Source organism: Myodes glareolus, chromosome 2 (assembly GCF_982192425.1).
Source record: "Myodes glareolus chromosome 2, mMyoGla1.1, whole genome shotgun sequence".
NCBI lineage: Eukaryota > Metazoa > Chordata > Mammalia > Rodentia > Cricetidae > Myodes > Myodes glareolus.
In genome coordinates, this window is record NC_142027.1 from 69,007,438 (window position 1) to 69,029,035 (window position 21,598).

At 43.3% G+C, this 21,598-nt stretch overlaps 1 protein-coding gene and 1 non-coding gene across 2 annotated transcripts; both read left to right on the forward strand.

The window, feature by feature from the left end:
• Positions 1-36: 36 nt before the first annotated feature.
• Fbxo45 (F-box protein 45) lies at positions 37-16,478 on the forward strand. The gene is made up of 3 exons (XM_085685435.2): positions 37-577; positions 7,478-7,834; positions 13,369-16,478. Exons 1-3 carry the CDS (start codon positions 278-280, stop codon positions 13,552-13,554), a joined length of 843 nt encoding a protein of 280 aa, XP_085541561.1. The 5' UTR covers positions 37-277; the 3' UTR covers positions 13,555-16,478.
• Positions 4,338-4,480, forward strand: LOC125413259 (small nucleolar RNA SNORA79). Its single transcript, XR_007235917.1, has one exon. It is a non-coding gene; the product is annotated as a small nucleolar RNA SNORA79 (small nucleolar RNA).
• Positions 16,479-21,598: the final 5,120 nt, after the last annotated feature.

Consider the following 21,598-nt stretch of genomic DNA (forward strand, 5'->3'; position numbering starts at 1 on the left):
TGCGTCGCGGGGAGGCCGGGCGAGGAGGGTGGTTCCGGCGCCCGTGCTGAGCGGCTACGAGGGGCGGGGACCCGAGTGGCCCGCGCGTCTGCCCTCAGTGAGGCGGGGCACGCGGCGGACGCCCCCGGGCAGGGGCGGGAGCCGTGGAGGCGCCGCTGGCCCGAGCTGAAAGGGGTGGTGGAGCGCGCTGCTCCGATCTCTAGGCGAGGCTTGGCCTCCGGTGCCGAGACGGGGCGAAGCGGCGGCAGCGGCGGCCCTCGGGCCGGCTGGTGAGGCGATGGCGGCGCCGGGCCCGGGGGCTGGAGCAGCTTCGGGTGGCGCTGGCTGCGGGGGCGCGGGCGCGGGCTCGGGGTCCTCCGGGGCCGGCGGCCGACTGCCCAGCCGGGTGCTGGAGTTGGTGTTTTCCTACCTGGAGCTGTCCGAGCTGCGGAGCTGCGCCCTGGTGTGCAAGCACTGGTACCGCTGCCTCCACGGCGACGAGAACAGCGAGGTGTGGCGGAGCCTATGCGCCCGCAGCCTGGCAGAAGAGGCTCTGCGCACGGACATCCTCTGCAACCTGCCCAGCTACAAGGCCAAGGTGAGGGAAGCCCGGCTCCTATCCTGCCCGCCGTTCTCGGGGTGTACCTTCTAAGCTTGAGTCAGGTGTCTCACCTCATCATCCCGCCTTTCCAGGGCTTCAGCCAGTCAGTACCGTCCTTACCCCTCCTCTCCGTAAAGGTCTTTTCTTTGCATTGAAGTTCTGCTTCGTGACCCACCTCACTTTTTAAAATATCGGGTGGCTTTCCATCCCTTATCTTCACCACTCGTTCTACTTTCGAGTGTCTTACAGGCAGACCACCAGCCAGTATCCTTGATTTTCTGTTTTCCCGGCCTCCAGATTGACTTATGACATTAGTTCATTTTGGTTGCTTTAAAATGGGTTTAGTTGCCGGGATCTTTGCGTTCACCTCACCTTTTCCAAGCTCTGATTAATAAGCACATTTTCATTCTTTGTGCCGACGTTCTCATACAGCGGCAATATTTAACGCTTCCAAGTGAGTTTGGGGTTAAGCATCTTGCTAACTAATTTGCAAGGAAGAGATGTTAATAGAACATCCTTCCATTGGTGCCATATAACTCCTAAAGCTGCCTCATGCTACTATTATTGATTACTTCCTTGATGTCTTTTTCATAGTTCTACCCAGTTGATGTTTCTTCTGTTGTATTTATCATCTAAACATTGATTGCTATTTTGCTGGGTTTTGTTTTGGCATTTTTTTTCTTCCATTCCTGTGTCTTCATAACAAAATTAGAATGCTAAGTAACAGATTGTGGCAGGACCAAGGATTCTCCAGCCCAGATAATGGTCCTCGGGTTCACATTCATTTAGACAGATAGTACCTCTTTAGAATAGCAGTCATCAAGAACATATGTGAAGTCGGGTGTGGTGCTGCACACCTTTAATCCCAGCACTCCAGGGCCAAAGGTAGCATCTCTATGAGTTTGAGGCTAGCCTGGTCTGCATGTCGAGTTCCAGGACAGACAGAGCTACACAAAATAAGAGACTCTGTCCCAAAACAAAACAAGGAGCATATATGAGAGATGATAAAGTCATATATAGAATATGGCAAGCATATCCCTTTTTAATGCTATATTGCTAGTGAGTGTCAAAGTAATTTTTCATGTGAAATAGATACACTGTTTCTTTTAATATATGTGTATTTTAAATATGTATACACACATGTATTATGTCTATTTTGGAGGCAGGGTCTCACTATATAGTTCAGGGCAGCTCCAACTGGCCACTTTTCTGTCTCTTTGAGAGTGCTAGAATTATGGTATGGATCACTGCTACTGGTTTATTTTACATTAAAACAAGTTTTAGTGTGATAAGAGAAGGAACACTGCTGTTGAATATGTCAATTATCAGATAGTCTTTCTTTTGTTTCTGAGACAGGGTCTCTCATTAGCAACCCAGGCTGGCCTAGACCTTAACAGAAACCCACCTGACTCTACCTTCCAATGCCTGAGATGCAGGTGTGACCATTCTTGGCAAAATATTTTGATGCGAGTATGTGAATTCACAAATATGTGAATACCAGTACCCGCTGAGTCTAGAAGAGAGTGTCATCTCCTGGAGCTGGAGTTACAGACAGATGCGAGCTCCCCCAAACACGCACGCTCGCTCACTTGCACTGGTAACTGAGCTTTGGTACTCTGGAAGATCAGGGAGGTTTTTGTTTGTTTTGTTGTTGTTTTGAGGTTTTTTTTTTTCTTTTCCTTTTTTTTTTTTCAATACAGTTTCTCTGGGTAACAGCCCTGGCTGTCCTGGAACCTTGTTTGCAGACCAGGCTGACTTCAAATTCACAGAGATCAACCTGCCTCTGCTTCCTGAGTGCTGGGATTAAAGGCGTGCGCCACCACCACCTATCTAGAGAGCATTCTTAAGACCTTGTTTTTCTTGTTAGGTAAAAGAACATCATTTACCAGGATTGTATTTGTGTAGCGTAGATAGTCAGTGGGCATTAATTCTATGATAATTTATAGGAGAATGCAGAAGATTTCAATATTGTCCTACTGTGCTTTATAGTCAGTATTTTTAATTTTAAAAATTTGGCCTCTGTGGGTCTCTGTTCAAGGCTAGTCAAAGCTACACAGTAAGACCCCTTCTCAAGAAAAAAAAATTAAAAATTGTCCTTTAAGATTTATTATTTTTGTCTAGCTTAAGGCTTCTAAGCTTGGTATGGTGGTGCTTTGGGAGACTGAAGCAGGAGGATCAAAATGAATTTGAAGCCAGCTTGGTGAGTTCCAGGCTAGCCTGAACTACAAAGTGAAACCTTGTTTTAATAAACAAAATAAACGAATACATTTTTGTATTTACTTTTGATATTTACATTTACATGAGACAAGATTGAGGTAAAAGGACGGGACAAACAGCTTAGTAGGTGAGTTGCTTGCTGGGTGAGCATGAGTACCTCAGATTCCCAGGCCGGCTGGAAAAGCCAGGCTGGCGTGTATCGCAACCCAGCACGCGGGGCCTGAGCCAAGTGGATTTCGGGCTGTCACTGGCCAGCTGGATTAGCCAAAATTGCAAGCTTCATGCTTAGTGAGAGGCTTTGTTTCAAAAAATAAGGTGATGAGCAAAAGAGGAAGTCATCCGTGTTTGCATCTGGCTTATGCACATAGGTAAGTACTCTGTACACACACTCACACACCATACACAGACACAAAAGGTTCACCTAGCATGCAGTAGATAATGTATCCATTTGAGCATCGGTAGAAGTAACATGTCTTCCTTTAGCTGCTGTCCTACTGCTACCCAGTTCTCATCCTTGGAAGCAACCTAAACTGATTCTAGTTTTGTATCTTTCCAGACAGTTTTCTTAAGTTTCTAATATTTTAACTTTCTGCTGTGTGTATTGCAGCTACAAGGTGGACTTTTACTTATCCTGGCTTTTAGGTGAATATTTTTGAAGATGGAGGGTTAATGTAATTGGAGGTAGGACTCAGGGAGTCTAGAAGTTCTTAGAGGAGGGAAATGTATGTAACACATGGCACACATTGCTCCTCAGTGTAGTGTAGGAATGCTAGAAGTTCACTGGAAGAGAAAACTTAGGAGTTGAGTGAATTAGAAAAAGTTTTATATTAAGATTATACTAAGCTGACCTTTAAGATGAGGTAGATTTGAATATTTTATGAAGAATCTGAAAAGGAGTAAAGGGAAAGCAAAAATGCAAAGTCTTACCAACATGTGTCTTATGGGGATTACAGTCTATAGAAGGCTGCACATGTGTGTGTGTGCAAGCCTGCCTGTGTTTCTCTTTTCCAGTACTGGGGTTGGATACATGCTAGCTACATCCCCCAGCATGGGAAATAAATGTTAATCTGGTCATTGCAGTAGTAAACTGCACTGGGTGAGTATTGTGAGTGAATAGAGTTACGCGGTGTTCCAAGTGTCAGTAATGGGGCTTTAACTGGGTAGGGAGGTCAGACGTGGTGCATAGGCTCAGTGAGACCCCAGGGATAAGGATAAACAGGCCAACAGGAGCAAGAAGAGCCTCTTAAGGGGATCCGCTGGTGTGAGCAACAGGAATGTCAGCGATTGTCCTTAGCACAGACGCTGCTGGTGTGAATAGGATGGAAAGCAGTGGGACAAGGTAGTGAAGCCATTTCTAGGTGGGCAAGAGAAGCAGACGTGGGGACTGGTGGTTGGACTAGTTTGTATTTTAAAGAGGTTATTTTTCCTTCAGTAAGGAGAAGAGGTTGGAAGACTTTAGAAATCCTTTAGATCTATTAGAAAGTAGGTAGTGAAGGAGATGGAGAGAAATGAACAGTTAGGAAATAGAATCTACAGGATTTGATGACCGTTCCTCCTATTGTCTTTAGGTATGGCACTAGGATTTTAGGTCATCATACATTAAAATTGATTTTTTTCACTCAGAGAAAATTAAGATATTGGGATTATCTATGTTTTCTCTGAAATTTGCGGGATCAAACAATCTTTTCCTTAAAGAATCTACAGAATTTGGCAGTAGTTTTGAAATAGAAATGAAGAAGAAGGAAGAGCAGGGAATGACTCCTAGGTATTTGAGGTACATAATGTGTCGCTTGAGCTAGAGTTCATCTGTGGAAGAGCAGAATGCACGGAGTTGAGACATTCAACAGATGTCAGGCAACACTTGGTAGTTAAGGCTCAGGAAAGTTCTAGGCTAAAGATAGAAAGTAATTTTAGTTGAATGAAGGGAAATGTGATTATAAAGGTAACCTGGCATTAAATATATGAAGGCCTTTTGAACCACAAGTTTTGACACATTGTTTGGGCTTTATTCTGCAATGGAAAAACCATACAAGTTTGAACAGATGAAGGATGAAGTAAAAGCTGTGTTTTAATGAGACCAGGCCATGAGACACAGAGAGCACATAGAGGAGAGGAGAACACGACTGGGAAAACTGCCGCAGAGAACTCCACATGGGCGGGCAGCAGCTGACAGGGCTGACAGGGCGGTGAGATTAGGGAGGGTGGGTCAAATAGAACTCCCAAGGAGCCGGCAGCAGGACTGCGGTGGGGATAGCATGACACTAGGAAGTGTGCGGTTGGTTCATCTTTTTCTTCCTCCTTCCCTTCCCCTACCTGTTTTGCTATGTCTCAAACCCAGGATCCCATGCGTGTTCAGCCTTTACTGTCCCGCTGAGTTACACCCCTATTTCCGGAAACTTTTATAACTCATGTTTTACATGTCTCTAGGTAGCACTGGTTATCCCAAATGCTTGTTTTACATGTCTCCAGGTAGCACTGGTTATCCCAAATGCTTGTGTCTGTCTGTACGTCTCTAAATTATATCCAGACTTACATCCTAAGCTAGGTCTTTGTTTTCATTTGTAGGAACAGAATTAGAGACAGCTTGTTGAGAAGTGGAGAGTACATTGGAGAAGGAAGGTGGGCTGGTGAGCTGAGGGGAAACTACTCAAAAGCCCGAAGCTGTACTGTACTGATGATGTTGAAATAGGAAATCTAGGTTGTTCAGAAACTGAGACTACTTGACTTTAATTTTGTTTTTCAAGGTAGTATTTGTTTCTCTGTAGCCCTGTGCATCCTGGAACTCACTCTGTAGACCAGGCTGACCTCTACTCAGAGATCCGCCTGTGTCTGCATCCCAAGTGCTGGGACTAAAGGCACATTCAACTTTAAACATTAATTGGGCATTTTTTTAATTTCATTTGAATTTTTCAGTATTCTAAAAACAAAGATACATACTATGATACTAGTGTCATCTCTAAAGAGAAACTGGCAAGCCAGGTGATGGTGGTGCACGCCTTTAGTCCCAGCACTCAGGAGGCAGAGGCAGGTGGATCTCTGTGAGTTCAAGACCAGTCTGATCTACAGAACTAGTCCAGGACAGGCTCCAAAGCTACACAGAGAAACCCTGTCTTGGAAAACAAAATGAATGGAAGGAAGGAAGGAAGGAAGGAAGGAAGGAAGGAAGGAAGGAAGGAAGGAAGGAAGGAAGGAAGGAAACTGACAGTAATTTCTTAATAGAAAATTGCAGTGTTGCCTCATAAACATGGAATATTATAGTTTATTTAATCAGTATCTGTATACATTCTCATGATAAGGAGTTGCTAAGTCTTTTTAGGCTATCTTAGACTGCAGATTGATTCCATTCCCACCTCCTCCTCTGTTATTCTTTTGTTACCATCCTAGGTTTCTGATTTTCATTCCTATGGTGTTGCTTAATGTGCTCTTTTGTCTTTCCCATTTCTTGCAGGTTCTACACTGACCAATTTAGATTACATTAGTTTTTGTTGTTGTTTTTGTTTTTGCAAAATACTGTTTACTAGAATCATGTGCTTAGAAGCACATTAGAAAACAAGATACTTATAATTAAGCCTTACGTGGTACAGCCAATAGTGAATGGGGATTCAGGAAGGAGAATGATGGGGATTGGGTGGCCCTGGCTAAGAACACCTTCACAGAGGTGGTGTTAGAGAACTCGTGGGAAGAGGGCAGCAGATGGGGCACTAGGAGCCCAGCGAGGCAGGTGGGGTAGGAAGTGCATCAGCCTGCTCTGAGAGGCTTTGGAGCCAGGAGGACCTTGGAGTGTACGTGGTGCTCTGTGTGGAGCTGTCAAAAGTTGTTAGCTGACCTGAGAGTCTGTGGACATACTGTTTCAAAAAGATAGCTCTGGAAGGAATTTGAGGTTAAGGACTGCTTTTGTAGGCTTCTGTGGGGCAGAGAGGGAGTCACTCAAAGTGAATGCAGTAGAATCAGTTCAACAAAATGGGAAGCTGTGATCAGAGGTTGAGCAAGAGGCTGTCACTGTGACAGAGGGAAAAATTAGAAGAAAACTAACTAGAATTTGTAAGAATTGTGTACTAGGGGACTGGAGAGATGGCACAGAGGTTAAGAGCATTGGCTGTTCTTCCAGAGGTCCTGAGTTCAATTCCCAGCAACCACATGGTAACTCACAACCATCTGTAATGAGATCTGGTGCCCTCTTCTGGCCTGCAGGCATACATGGAGGCAGAACACTGTATACATAATAAATAAATCTTTAAAAAATTGTGGAATACTCTGTGAGAAAATATTAATTTAACATTATCATGAGGACTTAATTCTCTTCTGTTTTTTTTATTTGAAAAATATCGGCATGTATTATTATGCCTAGCTCTAGCTGGAAGTTATTTTTAATGGAATACAATATTTAATGTTAGTTTCACAGCCAGAGCTTTATTCATTATTTGGAAATAGTGTGCTATTTAAAAGTTTATAATTTTATTATTTATAAACACAAAGCCTCAAGTTTTTTGGTTTGGGAACAGGGGAGAGAGATGGAATTCGCTTAGTAGCCCAGGTTGGCCTTGAACTTTCACTTCTGCTTCAGCCTCCCAGAGGGCCAAGACCACAGGTGTGAGCCACTACATTTAGTTTGCTACATTTTAGTATTTAAGAAAAAAAAAAGTCGAGTTTATTCTTTTGGTCTGTTTCTCATGTTTTTAGGTACGTGCTTTCCAACATGCCTTCAGCACAAATGACTGCTCCAGGAATGTCTATATCAAGAAGAATGGCTTTACATTACATCGGAACCCCATCGCTCAGAGCACCGATGGTGCAAGGACCAAGATTGGTTTCAGTGAGGGCCGCCACGCCTGGGAAGTATGGTGGGAGGGCCCTTTGGGCACTGTGGCAGTGATAGGAATTGCTACGAAACGGGCCCCTATGCAGTGCCAAGGTTACGTGGCCTTGCTGGGGAGTGACGACCAGAGCTGGGGCTGGAATCTGGTGGACAATAATCTGCTACATAATGGAGAAGTCAATGGCAGTTTTCCACAGTGCAACAACGCACCGAAATATCAGGTGAGAAATTATATTTTCTTGTGTGGACCATTTCAAATCACATCTTAATTTGTTTAAAACAGAAACATTTTTATATAGCCACTATAGATTTTTGTCTTTGTTTTGGTAATTTTTAAAATAAATAGTTGAAGGTTATATGCCAGTATTTCTTAATACATATTTGAGTAATCAATCTTTGTCCTGGGTCAGAGGTTGCCAAACTTTCCGTACAGGGCCAAAGAGTAAATATTTTAGGCTTTGCTGTCCATGTTGTCTCAAAACGCTTTGTGCTCAGTTGGTCTAGCATCCCATCGCCTGCATGTAATGTGAATAAAGAAACGTGGCTGTGCTTCAGAAGACCTCATTCAGAAGACAGGGCCAGTGTGGCTCACGTCCAAGATTGTCATCTCCCATGTGTTATGAAACATCCCCTTTTCTGGTCACCTCATCATCACAACAAATGCATGTGCATATACATGCATATTTACCTTCTGTTTCTTACTAATGTGTGGATTCAAAGCCCTTGGCTTGGCGGTATTAATGTTTTCTGTAGCGATAAACAAATTCAGGCAGACTGCTACATTTATTTTCTGTATCTTAAATTTGTTCTAAATTTAGATTAAATTCTAGATTCCAAGAAGTAGGCTGGAGAGTTGGCTCAGCAGTTAAGAGTATTTGCTGTTTTTCCAGAGTTCGGTTCCCATCACCTACCTTGGACAGCTCACAACTACTTTTGACTCCAGCTCCAGGGGCCTCAACTCTCTTATCTGACCTCTAAAAGCACCTGCAAACATTTGCACACACACATAAATACACAATGTTTAAAAATAGCTTTTAAAAAGAAATTCCCAAAGCAGAAGTCTTGAGGGACTGTAGATTTCTCATTTTGGAACCACAGGTAGTTTGAAATCTTTATCTTCAACAATGCATTGAGGGGCTGGCAAGATGCTTCATCGGTTAAGAGCACTGGCTCTTCCAGAGGACCCAAGTCCAGTTCCCAGCATCCATGGCAGCTCACAACTGTCTCCAGTTCCCAGGGAAGTGATGCCCAGACATCCAGGCAAAAGACCCATATACATAAAAATATGGCAATAAAATTATCAGTTCTGGCACACTAATATAAAAGGATATATATATATATACACACACACACATTTGTTTTTTTAAATTTTTATTTATGTATGTATGTATGTATGTATTTATTTATTTAGGCATTTCAAGACAGTTTTTTGGAGCCTGTCCTGGAACTAGCTCTTGTAGACCAGGCTGGCCTCAAACTCACAGAGATCCGCCTGCCTCTGCCTTCCTAGTGCTGGGGTTAAAGGTGTGCGCCACCAACGCCCGGCCGTATATACATTTCTTGAGGTGCAAAAGCTGAAAGGATTTTCCTTCGTAAAATCATGTCTCATTGTCTCTTTAGGCTCTATATATGTCCTGTAGAGAGGAGGGTGCAGTTTTATCACTGAACATGAAGTCTTGTCACTACTTCAGGTGCAGTGGAAATTCTGACAGCCTTGCTTTCGGAGATTGTTCTGTGTTTTCTTCTGTTTTTGTTTATTTGTTTTCATTTGCTTGTTTTACTTTTGAAATAGGGTTTCTCTGTGTTGTCCTGACTGTCCTGGAACCCACTCTGTAGACAAGGCTGACCTTGAAGTCAGAGATTCCACCTGTCTCTGCCTCCTGAGTGCTAGGATTAAAGGTGTGCACCACCACTACCTGGCTTATTTCCATTTTTTTAGAAATATATTTATACTGGTTAACCCAGTTCTTAGATGGAGTATTCTGAAAATCATAGGTCAGATGGATTGATAGGATTTAAGTTATCTATATTATTACTGATTTTTCTTTCTTTTTTTAAAAATTTATTTGTTATGTATACAGTGTTCTGTTTGCATGTTTGCCTGCAGGCCAGAAGAGAGCACCAGATCTAATAAGTGGCTATGAGCCACCATGTGGTTGCTGGGAATTGAACTCAGGACCTCTGGAAGAACAGCCAGTGCTCTTAACTGCTAAACCATCTCTCCAGCCCTGATTTTTCTTTTTACTTGTTCTTTTACTGAGAAAAGTATTCTCAGTAGTCTCTAACTGTGCTCCCTAACTTGTCTATTTTTCTTTTGGAACTGTCAGTTTTTGCTTCATAGACTTAAGGGCTCTAATTTTAGAGTTCCCTGTTCATCATTGCAAATGACCTTTGACTCTCAAAATTCCTGTTTGAGTCTATTGTCTGACCTTAATGTAGCCGCTCCAACTTTTTATGGAATACTATTATAAAGCATCCCTCCAGCCTTTTGCTTTTGATTCACTTTGTTATTAAGTTGGAACCCCTAAATAGTATGTGGTTGAACCTTTCTTATTTAAAAGCATTTTACAACCTGTCTTTTAAGAGTTTAGTCCATTTACATACATTATAACTGTTGAACTACTTATTAGTATCTTTGTGTCCCTTAATTTATAATTTTTTTATTCTTCATCCACAAGCCTTCTCTTTATTTGCTTTTGAGACAATGTTTCACTATATATCCTTATCTGGCCTGAAACTCACAGATAGGCAGCCACCTGCCTCTCCTTCTTGGTGCTGCAATTAAAGGCATGTGTCACCATTCTTGGCACTCATTGTCTTCTTTGATTGTGTAATTTCTGTGGCCCTAGCTTCATGTCTACTACCAGTTTATTCTACCATCTCAACTTGTTGAACCAGGCTAATGAGTTCTAGTTATTGTGTGCTTTAGATTTAGATTTCATTTGGTTTCTTTTTTCTGTATCCATTTGTCTGTTGAGATTTCATGTTTCTTTCATTCTTTGGACATATTTAGAATGGCTGTAATATATTAGTGCATATATATTATTTAACTGCATTTTACAGAATATATATGTACACATAATAACTATAAATACTTTAAATTCTTTGTCAGATTAGAAAACCTATGTCCAGGTAAGAGTCATTTTTTTTGTTTGTTTTCAAGACAGGGTTTCTCTGTGTAGCCCTGGCTGACCTGAAACTCACTTTTTAGACCAAGCTGGCCTTGAACTCAGAGATCTGCCTGCCTCTGCCTCATGAGGGCTGGGATTAAAGGCATGCACCACCACTGCCCCGCAGATTGGCTTCTATTGATTTCCCACCACTTCGAGAGTCATACTTTTCCTATTTTATCTTAGTGATTTTTTTTTTTTTTAAATTGAAAATTGCATGTGTGGGTAAGATGTACTTGTAATTCTGGGATGTCTTCTTTTTCTAGAAACTGCTTTATTCTTTTGTGTGCGCAGGTTTTATTGTAATGGTAGACAGTTAACTTGCTGGAACTCAAGACTGCAGACTTCATGCCCTTATGGTATGCAGCAGCAGGTTTCAGCGCTGGTCTTCTCGGCCTGTCTGCTTCTCAGTCCACTTCCCTGGGAGCTCTTCATGCGCATGTCATGTCATGTCATCTGTGTCTCACGTGGATGTGGCTGGAGCTCATGTGCAGATTTGGATGCTCTCGTCCTTTGCTCCTTTCTGGTGTCTAGTTGTTCTGCCATCCACATTTTTGTTTGTTTAGAGACAGTGTAGTGCTGTGTAGCCTGGCTGTACTAGAACTCTCTCTGTAGACCAGAATGCCTTTGAATTCAAAGATCCACCTGCCTCTGCCTACCAAGTGCTGAGATCAAAGGTGTGCGTCAGTACCACACGGCCTGCCACCCACATTTCACCCACTGGTAGCCACCTACACTAGTCAGTCTTGTGCTTTTCAATCCCTTTACTGTAAACATATATGTGGCATGTTTCAAGGTGAAGCAAACTTGTGAATTTCAGCAGAATTAATTGTGTTTTCTTAATCTGCTGCAAGATAGGGTTAATTCCTGAGACTGATGAGAGGACTCCTAGGACGACAGGCAGTGCTGCTCGGCAGACAGGAGTGTTGTTCTGCTTGTATGTGGTTGGGAGGCGTGGTAAAGATGACTTAGAGGACTGCAAGATGGGGGATGTCCGTGGTCCAATTGGGCAGGTGGATAATAGCAGATATCGGCAGTCATTGTGACAGGAAGGAAATGATCCAAAGTTAATGACAACAGCAAGAGTTACCATAATCAGGAAGTATTAAATCTCAGTTATAAATCTTAGGCTTTTCTACATCTTTTACCCCCGTTTAGAGACAGGAGCTCATGTAGCCTAGGCTGTCCCTGGTCTCACTGTGTAGCCAGTGATGACCCTGAACTCCCGTCTTCCTTCTTCCACCTCCCAAGTACTGGCAGTTGTGTGGTGCTGGGGATTGGACCCAGACCTTCATGTGTGCGAGGCAAGCAGTCTTCAGAGGCCGGTCCTCCTTTCCACTTTCGGCATCCGAATGCAGCCTTCCTGTATGGATGCAGACTAGAGAGACGACACTGGGTGAACAGCTGAGTATATTGAGTTGGAAGCTTAGCTAGACTGTGCTGCTGTTCCTTTTTCAAAGCAGGCGTGGTTGCACAGGCCCATGCCTTAACCCCAGCACTCCAGAGGGAGAAGCAGGTGGATCTCTCAGTTCAAGGCCAGTCTGATTTACAGACCAGGTTCCAGACAGCCAGGGTTACATAGAGGAGCCCTGTCTGGAGCATGGGGTAGATTTTTAAAATTTTATTTTATGTGTGTATGTTTTCCTGCATATATGTATGTGCGTCATGTGTGTAACTGATGCTGCAGAGTTCAGAGGAGGGTGTCAGATCCCTGAACTGCAGTAACAGATGGTAGTAAGCTACCTTGTGGGTACTGCGAACCGAATCTGGGATTTTTGCAAGAGCAGCATGTACTCTAAATGGCTGAGCCATTTCTGTAGCCCCAGAAGTTTTTCTTCATCCTGAGTGTAAGCTGTTGTCACTCAGCAGTAGTTCCGCTCCCTGCCCCCCCCCCCCGCCTTGTTAGCGTCCACTCTGCCTGTCTCTGTGTGACCGTTCTAGATACTTGCTGGGATTATAAATGTATCTTTCTCTGGTGGGCTTGTTTTATTTAATGTTGTGTTTTCATGCTTCATTTAATCTTTAGCATATATCAAAAATTCATTTCTTCCCAGGCAGTGGTGGTGCATACCTTTAATCCCAGCATTTAGGAGGCAGAGGCAGGCGGATCTCTCTGAATTCAAGACTTGCCTGGTCTACAGAGTGAGTTCCAGGATGACCAGGGCTACGTAGAGAAAAAACAGACAAACAAAAATTATTTCTTTTTCTGGTGATTTAATATTTTATTTATATATATAACAGCAACATGAATGGGTTATTTAGAAAGATCCTTTTGGTAAAACATACCAAGTTATAGGTGGTAGTGTTAATTAAGAAAAGGTTTTGAGCAAAGAATAATGTAAAGTAATTAAATGTAGATCCCATGTGACTCATCTTTAAAAATGATCTAAAGAAGCACTGTATTGAGAATGATGTGTATTCCTTCTTCTGAGTCCTTCCCCGCCATAGAAAATCCCCTCTCATTCACAGAGATAACTTAGACCATATAGATCCTTTGTACTTTTTCCTTTTTTTAATTTGTACCATCATTTTCCTACCCATGCCTTCGGTGGATACCCTGCTAACCTTGTGATGTCTGTTTACAGATAGGAGAGAGAATCCGAGTCATCTTGGACATGGAAGATAAGACTTTAGCCTTTGAGCGTGGGTATGAGTTCCTGGGGGTTGCCTTTCGAGGACTCCCAAAGGTCTGCTTGTACCCAGCCGTGTCTGCTGTATATGGCAACACAGAAGTGACTTTGGTTTATCTTGGAAAACCTCTGGATGGATGACAGTGGCTTTCGGGGAAGAAGGACAGTGGAGAAGAGATCTACTTGTGGAGAGTAGAACCACGAAGTGATAGTATCACGTGTGCATGCCCAAGAAACATCCTGAGAATACATGGAGTTGAGAACTGGAGAAGCAGCAGCTGGACAGCAGAGGCGATCTTAGTGTTTTCCTCTTTCCACTGGGCCAGAAAAATCCTCAGGGTTGCAGTTGGTTGAGTGGGCAGTTGACATATGCATGTTGCCACAGATTCTTCTCTACGTTAGCAGTGTGTTACTTCCGGCTTAAAGGTGAGGTGTAGAGGCGCTGCAGAAGGAAACCGCAGGATTTATGTAGTGTGTACGAATGAAGGTCAGTCCCATCTTACAACTGCCTGTTCTTCCTCCAGTCCCTTTACTTCTAGCCAGCTTGACTTAGAACGTGTGAAACTGGCTGGGTTTATTTAATATTTTTAATATATCGAGAAGCATGGTCTGCCTGGACTGCACTTCTCCAGCAATGAGAAATAAAATTGTGCAGCTATTTTAAAAGTTGTATATATAATGTGTGTAAAAACTGTAAAAAAAAAAAAAAAAGAAAGAAAGAAAGAAAGAAAAAGGACAAAGGGATTGCTTTGTTCTAATTCAGTTTCTTAAAAATCACTACATGGTACAAAATTAGAGTGACATTTGGGGACAGTAGGGTAATACTAAGAAGAAGAGGAGACATGTACTAGCTCATTTGTGTTTTGGGCTTATAGTCCATGGCTGTAACAGAATTATGGTAAAGGTTCCTCAGTTGGCTAAGGACTGGGGAAATAGATCTACTTATAATTATGCATATGCCAGCAAGGCTGGTTCAGACGTAATAGGAATGTGCGTCTCTTGGCATCTGGCTGTAGTTTTTGGCCTTCTGAGAAAACTGGTCTCCACACAGCAGTCCCAGCTGCTCTTAGAGCACTCGGTATGAGCGCTGTTAGTATAAACCCCAGAACACATGGTCAACGGTTCTTTTATTTCCTAACTTTGTAATGCTGTAGATGTTATGAAGAATTTTTAATTTCATATTGTTTACATTATACAACAATCAGAAGCCTCAAAGTCTCCACTGGGGCTGTCAACAAAATGTTTACTCACCCATCTGAAACAGCGCCAGCCTGAACCCTGGTGAAGAGCGTTCTTAATCACCTAGGTATTGCCCCATGGGCTTAACGCTGAAAACCTAGGTTGGTAACAATTGGAAAGTTTCATTGGAAAGAGCTGGACATTATTTCCTATTTTGACCCATAAACCTTCTCACTAATACTCTCTGGAATTTATAATTCAACACTTGAGCTGAGGGTTTTGTTTTTTTCTTTTGTTACAACAGAAACATCTTTCTGTATGAAAGTATAGTTAATATGGCTCAGACACATAAGAATTGATGAAGGCAAGTAAAATCTTTGTACTTTTTACATGATTGCTGTATGTATATTTTGTTTTAAATCTAATAAAATTAGGGACAGTGAGCAGCTTGCTGGGGTTTTTGGAGTCCTTGAGAGTTAAATTTGTCAATACTTCTCTGAAGCAGGCGGCTTCAGCCATAGAACAGGTCTTTAGTTGCCTCCTGAAAAGGTTACAGGTATTTGTATTTGCTTGAAAAAGAGAGATTTGTTAAAGATTCTTTTTTATAATTTGTATCAAGAAGAAACCTTGTACAAAGTGGAATTATGTGTTAAACTCACTAGGGAAGATAGCTGGCCCAGGAAATGTTTTGTTTTTTGTTTTTCTTGTCTCAAACAACTCCATTTGGTAGTGTATAAAATTTGATTGAAGACCTGGTTAAGAATGAAGGCTGAATAGTAAAATGTGGTAGATGTACTGGCTGCATCTTCAGGAGCAATTCCGGAGCTTCTCATGAGTTTGGCTTGTAACTTTCTGTCTTGTCATAAATGTTCATTTGTAACAAAGTTTTGAAGGTGCTGACTGGAAAACAAAATCACATGGTTATTCATTCCTTATTGAACCTAAAGTCAGGTGATTCCTGTATTTAACACCAAGCCATTCTTTCTGTGTTTTGTTTTTGATTTTTAAAGACTGGTTCTCGCTTTGTAGCTCAAGCTATCCTTGAACTCACTCAGCCTCCCCAGTACTGAGAATACAGGTGTATGCCACCATTCCCAGAACAACAAGCCATTCTTAGCTCATAGAATTGACTGTTCTAGTTAGGATGAACACCGGAGGACAGAGAGCCTTCATTTATAGCTGGATCTGTTTGTTACTAGAGACCAGTATAGCTGTCAGACCATTAAGGTAGATTGCTCAGCATTGAAGGCGGCCATGTTTTCACTGGTCTCAGAAAGCACAGAGAAGACAACAGTTGTATCTGAAGACAGGGTGTATCACCTAAATCAGTGCTGCCCCAGCTTGGCTAGCGTTTGGAGGGGCTAAAAACTATCTAAGCTTGGGCCCTGTAATTCTGATTCTGGTGTTGGTGGGATATGTTCTGACCGTAAGGATTTAAAAATGCCCTGCTGGTTTGACAGTGCTGCCAACGGTTGAGAGCAATTGTGCAAGATTTCGCCTAGAGTGTTCTCATCTACAAAGTAGGAGATCCTTGCTCCCCTCACTACCTCCAAGGATACAGAGGGTAGAAGAGAAAACACCGAGGCTGTGTTGTGGGTGGAAAGGCTGCTGAAAGGCGAGCATCTGCTATATCTCAGCTGCAGCTGTGATCAGGAAAACATAGATAATTGAATTTGTTGTTGCCGTCGGGAGCCCTTGTGTTCTCTGAGGAAGCATGCACGGGTGGAGCGAAAGTTAATTACTATTACTTGCATTCACTATGGTCTTCTGTCCTACTTGAGATAGGCTGTTATAGTTACCTTGTTGTTCATAGGAAAGAAGAAGTATTAAGGCTTAATTCTGTAATGTTCATTGGCTCATAATTCATTAAAAATTCATACAAGGAATTCTGTGGTAGTAGATGTCATTTCATAATTGCCATTGTTCATTGTTGACTTTTGAATGTCAAGTCATTGCTTTCACCCCTCAGTTTTACTCAAATAAGCTTAAATACAGATTTGACAAAGTATCTGAAGCAAGTTTGCTTGGTCCAGCCGAGCATCTCAAATGGCTCTGTGCTAAAGTACCTCCTGCCTCCTGGGTCTGATTTGACTGGGAAGCTTGAAAAAATCACAGAAATTGCAGTTAAGTTCATCGCTTTTGTATCTTTTAATCATTTTAAGGAATGAACGGTTTGATGAGACAGAAATCAGGGTGTTTAAAGCATCAGTGTAACATCTTTCTTGCTCCCCTCCAATGGAGTCTCTCCTTCCTTGCAGTTTGCCTAGTTTTATTTTTTAATACATGTTGACTCGGGCTGCCTGACTTTGCAGCTTGCTCACAGGGTTGGTTATTTGCTGTGTCTAGCTCCCCCACACGGATACTGTCTCAGATGGACTCATTGCCTGTGTACCCAGTCTCTAAGCCTAGTAAGCAGGAGCTCATGTATTTTCTGTGAGAAGAAGAAGAATTTGGGAAGAAAGATCAAAACACTTGTAAATATACAGACCAAAGTATAAGCAAAAACAGATGAGAGAAATTCTGTGTCATAATCCAGGTACAGCAGGAAGGCACAGGATGTAAATCTAAGTGAGGCAGTTTTTGCCAATGTTTTTTGGACACTCCTTTATTCAGAATACCAATAAAATGGCTTTCTAGTTCTTAGTGTAGATTTCATATTTGCTTAGAATACGAAATAGAATCTCATGTTTTAATTTGGGGTGCAGGGATGACTGTTTTGCCTTAGCTTCCTAATGAAAAGTTAAAACTAGGCCTGTCAAGATGCCTTAGCAGGTCAAGGCCTGTGATTGATCTCAGGGACCCACATAATTGGAAAGAAAGAGCCGACTCTCAAAAGTTACCCTTCACATGCAGGCTGTGGCATACAAGTGCATGTATGTGTGAAGACAAAATAAATTGTAAAAAATATTTTTTTTAAAAGCTAGTGTTTGCCTATGGATATAGCGCAATAGTAGAGTGCTTGTCTAGCATACACAAGGCCCTGGGTTCAGTCCCTAGTACAATAAGTAACAGAATGCTAATGTCCGGTTTAATATGAGCATATTATGAGAGTAGGCTAGACATCTTCATTTTAACATGGTGGACTCGCTTCCTTTCCCAATCTGTATTTAAAGAGATTCTGTTTCCCGTGCTTCTTTCTTGTCATGTATTTGTCGTAAGAATGATGTGTTGGTTATGCTGTTTTCATCTGTATATCATGCACTTTGGTCACGCCCTCTGTCCTCCAACCCATCCACTTTGATGTCATGTGTGTTTGTGTTTAAGTCTAGACTCTGCGTATGATGGAAATGCAGCATTTGTCTGAGTCACCGTTTTGTGTTTTGAGATAGGGTCTCACGAGGGCGTGGAGCCGCTGATCTTGAAATTGTATCAGTCATTCTCCCTGTACCCCCAGAGGACTGGGGTTGCAGATGTGAGCCGCCCTTGGTGGTGCATCTTCACTCTGGGAGGAAAGGTTTAAGATTGGAGTGAAAGCCCGGTGGTGGCGGTGCATGCCTTGGGAGGCAGAGGCCGTCCTGTTTACAGAGTGAATTTCAGGACAGCCAGAGCTGCCAAAGCTGCTTCACAGAGAAGCCCTGTCTCAGAAGCACAAACAAAGAAGGATTGGAATGAAAATTGTTAGTGACAGTCCTCTTCAGAAGCCAGAGGGTGGTAGTCATTTCTCGCCGAGGTTCCCAGATGGTGATCACCCCCAAAAGGTGGCAGGCTGGCTGCGCGAGGTGTTGAGGAGCAGCTGAGTGCTGCCCACCCTTTGAAGCACGGACTCTAGTGAGCGTAGGCGCTGTGCAGTCTTCACATGGAAGTGCTGGTGCTTCCCCGGCCGCACTTCCGTGTTTTACGTGACTGTAGTTGAGCTGCAGCTTCTGACATCATGAAAGGTCTTCCCAATCACCCTGCTGTCAGCCACCTACTCAGATTTAGAAAGAAGGAAGAAAAAAAATCGAAAAGTCAATGTGGAATTGATTGAATATTTTGTAGCACCCACCACATGCTGGGCTCTTGCTAGCTGCTATGAATATCAACGTAAAGATGAGAACCAAACTAGAAGCAACACTGTTCTGTGGTTGCTCCTGAGCAGATGTGAAGATGGCCACCATACCAAAGGAGTCATTGCTTTAATGGACTTAAGCGTGAGGTCCGTGTGGCGGAGGAGAATGAATGCTCTAAACCTGGAATGACGTCTAAACAGAGTCTCAGGACGTGAGAGTAGAGATCACTGTTCTAGGCAGACGGCCGGCTGCTGCAGTGTGACGGTTAGCAGTATCTGGAGACTACATGCTGGATAAGTGCTGAGAACACAGGTCCAGCATACTGAGGCCACATAGCTGTCAGACCAAGAGCTTTGGGTTTAGCCCGTCTCATGGGGAAGCCCTTCAAAGGTTTGCAGCAGGGTCACTGTGTGACCCATGCTAGAATCCTGAGTACTCCACCTGCAAAACGTAACAGGCAGTCAGGTCAGGGAATGGCAGAGACCTACCCAAGACAGCTAAGAATATGGAGAGGTGTATTGTGATATTCTGAGGGGATGGGGAGACGGCTCAGTTGGTAGTGTTTGCTGTGGAAGCAGTCCTGAGCACCCCAAGCTGGACTTGGTGGCACTTTATCCCCAGTGCTGCGGGGAAGGGGGTAATCCCTTGTGCTGGCCAGCCAGTTTAGCTGAATCAGTGGGGTCCAGGTTCAGTGAAAGTTCCTGTCTCAGAAAAGGTGGAGAACAGCCAGCATCTACTTCTGGCTTACACTGCTGTCTCGCTGTTTCTATTGCTGAGAGGAAAAGGTTTGTTTCCACTGACTGTATATAGTCCTGGCATGAGGAGAAGCCCAGGCAGCAGCTTGGGGGCCAGAACTGAAGCAGAGGACTTGGAGGAAATCTGCTGGCTGCCGTGCTCCATTGTAGGCTGCTCAGCCAGCTTGCTTATATCCTCCAGGACCATCTGTCCAGGGATGGCACCACCCACATCAATCATTAGTCAACAAAATGCACTACAGGCACCTATAGGCCAGTTTTATGCAGGCATTTTCTCAACCATGAGTCCCTTTCCCCAAACGACTAGCTTATGCCAAGTTGACAAAATCTAGCCAAGACAACATACGTGTATGCACACTTGAACATACATGTATGCACACTTGAACATCTACCTCTACACCTGCCTCCCCTTAAAAAAGGAATGGGAAGGTTAGTGGACACTATGTGTCCACCCGAACAGCCATAGCAGCTCGTGGATTCTGCCATCATTTAGATGTCAGTACGTTCTCTCCATAGCCCGGACTCCATAGTCTCCATAGTCCTGGGACTCAGAGCTCTGCCTGCCTCTGCTTCCAAACTGCTGGGATTAGTGGCGTGCACCGTCTCGACTAACCTAGATGTCAGTATTCTTACCTGGATTTTTTTCCCCCAGAGACCTTGTAGTAGGTCCCTTCTTGAAGCAGGTGGCAGTAAAATTTGGGTGCTAAACCAAAGCTAAGACACTACAGCTGTTGTTGGTCATGTCTGAGGAGCAAGCTTCCACTTGTTTGACAAAAAGAGGATTTAATTATTGAAAATCACTAAAGGAAAGAAAGAAGCCTAATATAAATTGGATTGTGTCATGTGTTAGAATTTTAAAATACTTCCTTTGTGTGCGTGCATCTGTCTGTCAGTGTCCCGCATGTGCAGGAGCCCACACAGCTCAGAAGAGAGCAGCATGCCCTGGGACTGTTATCACTGGTGTTTGTGAATTGCTATGTGGTACTAGGGAAGCCTCTGCAAGGGCAGCCAGTGATCTCAACTGCTGAGCTGTCTCTCCAGTATGTATGATATATGATATATTCTTTTGTTCTTTATTTTGCGAGACAGATTTTCTCTGTGTAGCTCTGACTGTCCTGGAATTCACTCTGTAGACCAGGCTGGCCTCGAACTCAAAGACTATGTGTTAAATTCTTTACCCTCAAGTACTTCAGAATGTACCCTTTTGAAAATAGTATCATTTCTGATGCAACTGATTTAGATGAGGCCATACTGGGGTAGAAGAGGTCCCTAATCTACTATGACTAATGTGTTAGAACTCAAATGAAAAGGTATCCTGGTAGTCTGGAGCCGAGGAATACCACAAAGTCACACTGCTCAATAAACCTCACACAAGAGATTTATTGGGAGTGAAAAAATCAGGTAGGTGGTTGCCCTTGCTTGGGCGAGAAACAGCTTGGAACTGAGCAGAAGGCAGAGTTTATACAGAGTTTCTTGGGGGTGGGGTAGACCTTTTCAGGGTGAAGCTTCCCGAGTGGGGAATTGGTGGGATTTCAAGTCCAGAGCGTGTGCTTTTAACTCTGTAGGGTGGGGGCGGGGCCCAGCCGTTAGGGCACTTAGTGCTCTGTGAATGGAACCGGCAGTTGGAGGTCCTTAGGGGCTTACAGCTAATATCCTTTGAAATGGAGACTCTTAGGCAAAACACTAACTTTGATGGATGCCTTACAGAGATGAGGACGTGGGCTGGGTGATCTGACAGAAACCAAGACACCCCCAGGAACTAGGGGAGAGCCTGGCAGGCTCCTTTTCCTAGCCCTCAGCAGGTGCCAACCCAGCTGGCACTGGGATCTGGGATGATAGCTTTCAGAATAGTGAGGTAGTGACATTGTTGCCATCCAGTCTGTGGCACTGCTGTGACAGCCCAGTGGTAAGATTTTTAACCAACTTTTCATTTTCTCTCTGGAGGGAACTTTGATGCCAGATCTGGAAATTTACTAAAACAAAGGCCACCGATAGTTTTCGGGGGGGATGTAGGGTCGGTGGGAGGTCTCTTGCTGGGTTGTATTTGTAGCCCAGTGTTTGAAAAATACAGGGTATGGTGGTTAAGGATGTGGGCTCTGAAATGAAGCTATTATTATTAGTATCCAAACCCCAGTGCAAACTAGTTACACTTGGACAGGATATTTGATGGCTCTGTGCCTGTTCCCCTGATGTCCACAATGAGGTGGGAGGTAATGCTGGTGTTTTATTTATTTATTTATTTGTTTGTTTGTTTGTTGTGTG

Bases quoted from the DNA above. Each gene is read 5' to 3' on its own strand.
- Fbxo45 (XM_085685435.2), top strand. From the start codon at position 278: ATGGCGGCGCCGGGCCCGGGGGCTGGAGCAGCTTCGGGTGGCGCTGGC. The intron at 578-7,477 runs GTGAGGGAAGCC...TCATGTTTTTAG, and splicing joins TGCCCAGCTACAAGGCCAAG to GTACGTGCTTTCCAACATGC. The intron at 7,835-13,368 runs GTGAGAAATTAT...GTCTGTTTACAG, and splicing joins ACAACGCACCGAAATATCAG to ATAGGAGAGAGAATCCGAGT.